Below are 3009 nucleotides of genomic sequence, written 5' to 3'. Positions count from 1 at the left end.
AATAACTCGGAAATCGTAAATTTTTCAGGTAAAACGTTTGACACAAACTTAACTTAAATTTTGACGACAAATCTGAAAATGAATGAAAAAAGGGGAGGTTCTATTTAAAAAACCAAAGTTGGTAACTACCACACGTTTATGATACACCCCGTATATTGGAAAGTAATTTTAAAATGTGGACCTTTTAAACATGAAAAACTTTCGTAGGACGTATTTTCTTGTGAAGTTTATATTTACTGAGATATCGCACTTTGACGCACTAATGAGCAACCCTGTATATGAAAGATTAAATAAGTTTATACTATCTATCCATTGCTATTTTGTTAAATATTTAATAAACAAATTCGGCTAAAATTCAAATTATTCATGAATCTCTAAAACGCAATCCTATTGGTTGTGACGTCTCTGGTCATATAAATGGCGGATTGTTTACGTTCTGTGCATTGTGTTTCATTAATTATTTTGTGGATTTAAATAATTTAGAGTTTGCGTTAAACTAAAAAATCGCTTCAGAAGGATTCCTTAAAGCGTCAACAAACAATTTACCATGTGTACATATTTTAATGGTTACCGAATTTTTAAAAAACGACTAACGCTTTAATTCAGCCCAATTTAAGGGTGTCAAAGCAGCAGCGTAAGTAAAAAGCCGTAAATTCATTATTAGTTACTCTCTCCTTAATATACTAATATATCTGTATTGGTTTAAATTAGGTAAATAATATATAGAATTTCACTTATTCAACTTAATCTAGCTTATACACATGGCTGCTTTAAAAGTAAAATGAACTCTTAAATATGTATTTTGGACATCACGAGAACAATATGGTGATATCGGATATGTGGAATTGAAACGCGAGGGTTTTTTGTGCACCGTACAAGGTAGAATATGCCCAGAACACAGAGTACGATCGAAGGCATATTCTGTCTGCCTCATCATTAGCTTTTTGTTCGTAATTTCATTAAAATGATCCTCGCAACAAAAAAACATTGATTTTGATTTAGGAACATCACGTCTAGCTGCTTTGAGTCATAAACTTTACGTGCATAATCATGAGGAACGGTTAGGAAGAGCTTGTTTGGAGCACTTATTGAGGTATTCTTGCATCCCGGCACAAAACACCACTTATTTTGTGATCCATACATGTCACTATTTTCCATTATGCAAGATAATAATAATAATCAATAAAATAATGATAATCACAATAACTTAAATAATAAAACAACAAAATAAACACGAGACACTTTGTTGATATGACCTGCAACGTCACAATCGGGATAGGCAACCGACGATACGGATTCGGCGTTTTTGGCGGAAAATATATGATTTGAATTTAAATTCGCTTTAAAATTATTATGGAGACTTTTTTTGCAAAAAAATTATATCAGTGTAATGTTTGTCTTAACTACTTTCTATATATCAACATTTAAAAAAAGTGAAACACCCTATTCCCCTGGGTGGGGTGGGGATGCTAAGTATTACGTTCTGTTAGCAGTGTTAAGGTTGTATATCGTTGTTACTATGTTAGCAGGGGTTTCTTTTTCTTTAGGATTTTAATGACGCCTCCCAGGCGAACTCTGTCGAAAGTGTAGTTTGCAGTTTTAATTTAGCTCGAAGATCCTAATGGACACCAACGTCCAAAATCCTCTGAGCTACATGGACGACAAGCTGCAATGGATGGACGAAAGCATCAACATCGAGGAACCATCGTTTGAAATTATCAGTGAGGAAAATTCTGGCTCTGAGTGTGGCAATGACCCAGTGGCCAGACCCATCCCAGTCTTGCAGATTTGGGATCCCAACGTGCTCAGATCGCAGCTGGAAGTGAGTTGCTCAGCTCTACCGGCTCAGCGCGACAATTGATTATCATTCCATCAGGCTCTTCCAGATGGTCCCGATCTCATAGACTTGATAGACCGCGAAGCCATAGCGAGTGTTTTAGCCAAAAACCGCCACACAGCATTTCTGCTGGCCGCCTGGATAGGAAAAGCCAATATACTGAGGGCCCTAATAAACGAAGGCGTGCCCTTAAATACCGTCGATAAGACTGGGCGGTAAGTGGGCGGTTCCAATCAGTGATGCAGGAATGATGTGCCTACTAAAATGCTTCCAGATCCGCCCTACACCTGGCTGCCTACGCAGGTCATTGTGACTGCGTTTGGCTCCTGCTTCAAAATGGGGCCAAGATGGATGTGCAAGACTTGCTGATGTGCGTTACCCCTTTGCACTGTGCAGCCAGCATGGGCCACATTGGCTGCCTGAAACTGCTGATCAAGCATGGAGCGCATGTAAACAGCGGAATCGAAAAGAAAAGCCCCTTGCATTACGCCGTCCAAAATCTGGCTGTGGACTGTGTGAAGGAGCTTCTGGAAAATAACGCGATCCCGAACACCCCGCAGGTCAGTAGATGAAAATTAAGTCAAAGTGAACTTGGATTCACATATTTATGTATGGGTAGAGAGAGTCCCTGACGGAATGGCTAAGTTCATTTCAGATTGAGGCAATTTTTTCTGGAAAAAACCTCAACTCTCTACTGATGCCACGCACTTTTTCCGGATCTGTTCTTTCAACTCCTGCAGATTGTTTGCTACATTCTACTTCAAATTTAAATATTGTAACGGAAATGGCCTGGGTACTCACGTTTGGAATGGGGGGATCGAAATTGATGGTATTTCAGTAGGTGGGGGCCCCATTTGCGCCCCATTGCGAAATTTCGCACCTGGGCTGGAGAGGTTAAACCCCGCGAGTCTGAAGAGCGAGTTTTCCGTTTGTTATTGTTATTGTTTGTGAAGTTGACGGTAATTTTGAAGTTAGTTTGTTCCTGTTCCGCATTTAAAGTTTTACCGAGTTAATAAAAGTTGGAAGCTGAAGAAAGAGTTGGATACCCGGCCATCCATGGTCCATTTGGTGTCACAAGTGGGATTTACCAGAACCCAAGTTGAATTTTGATGGAAACAAGAAGTAAATCAAAGAAGGAAGACCCTGCAATGGAGAACCCCAGTTTGATTGCA

At 39.3% G+C, this 3009-nt stretch overlaps 2 protein-coding genes across 3 annotated transcripts in view; one reads left to right on the top strand and one right to left on the bottom strand.

Moving 5' to 3' along the window:
* Window positions 1-3009, bottom strand: part of LOC109543548 (ubiquinone biosynthesis monooxygenase COQ6, mitochondrial) — a 30282-nt gene that overhangs the window by 12371 nt on the left and 14902 nt on the right. The window lies entirely within an intron of this gene.
* LOC109543547 (transient receptor potential channel pyrexia) overlaps window positions 1-3009 on the top strand; it is an 11109-nt gene that overhangs the window by 3260 nt on the left and 4840 nt on the right. Inside the window, exons 2-4 of the mRNA XM_048661840.1 lie at window positions 1548-1822; window positions 1877-2052; window positions 2112-2397. Of these exons, the coding sequence (XP_048517797.1) occupies window positions 1622-1822; window positions 1877-2052; window positions 2112-2397 (663 nt within the window). The 5' untranslated portion in view covers window positions 1548-1621. The remainder of the gene's footprint in view (window positions 1-1547; window positions 1823-1876; window positions 2053-2111; window positions 2398-3009) is intronic.

Source organism: Dendroctonus ponderosae, unplaced genomic scaffold, assembly GCF_020466585.1.
Source record: "Dendroctonus ponderosae isolate FM_Combo_2020 unplaced genomic scaffold, Dpon_F_20191213v2 Dpon_F_20191213_10, whole genome shotgun sequence".
Taxonomy (NCBI): Eukaryota; Metazoa; Arthropoda; class Insecta; order Coleoptera; family Curculionidae; genus Dendroctonus; species Dendroctonus ponderosae.
This window is presented reverse-complemented; position numbering and strand designations above follow the sequence as displayed.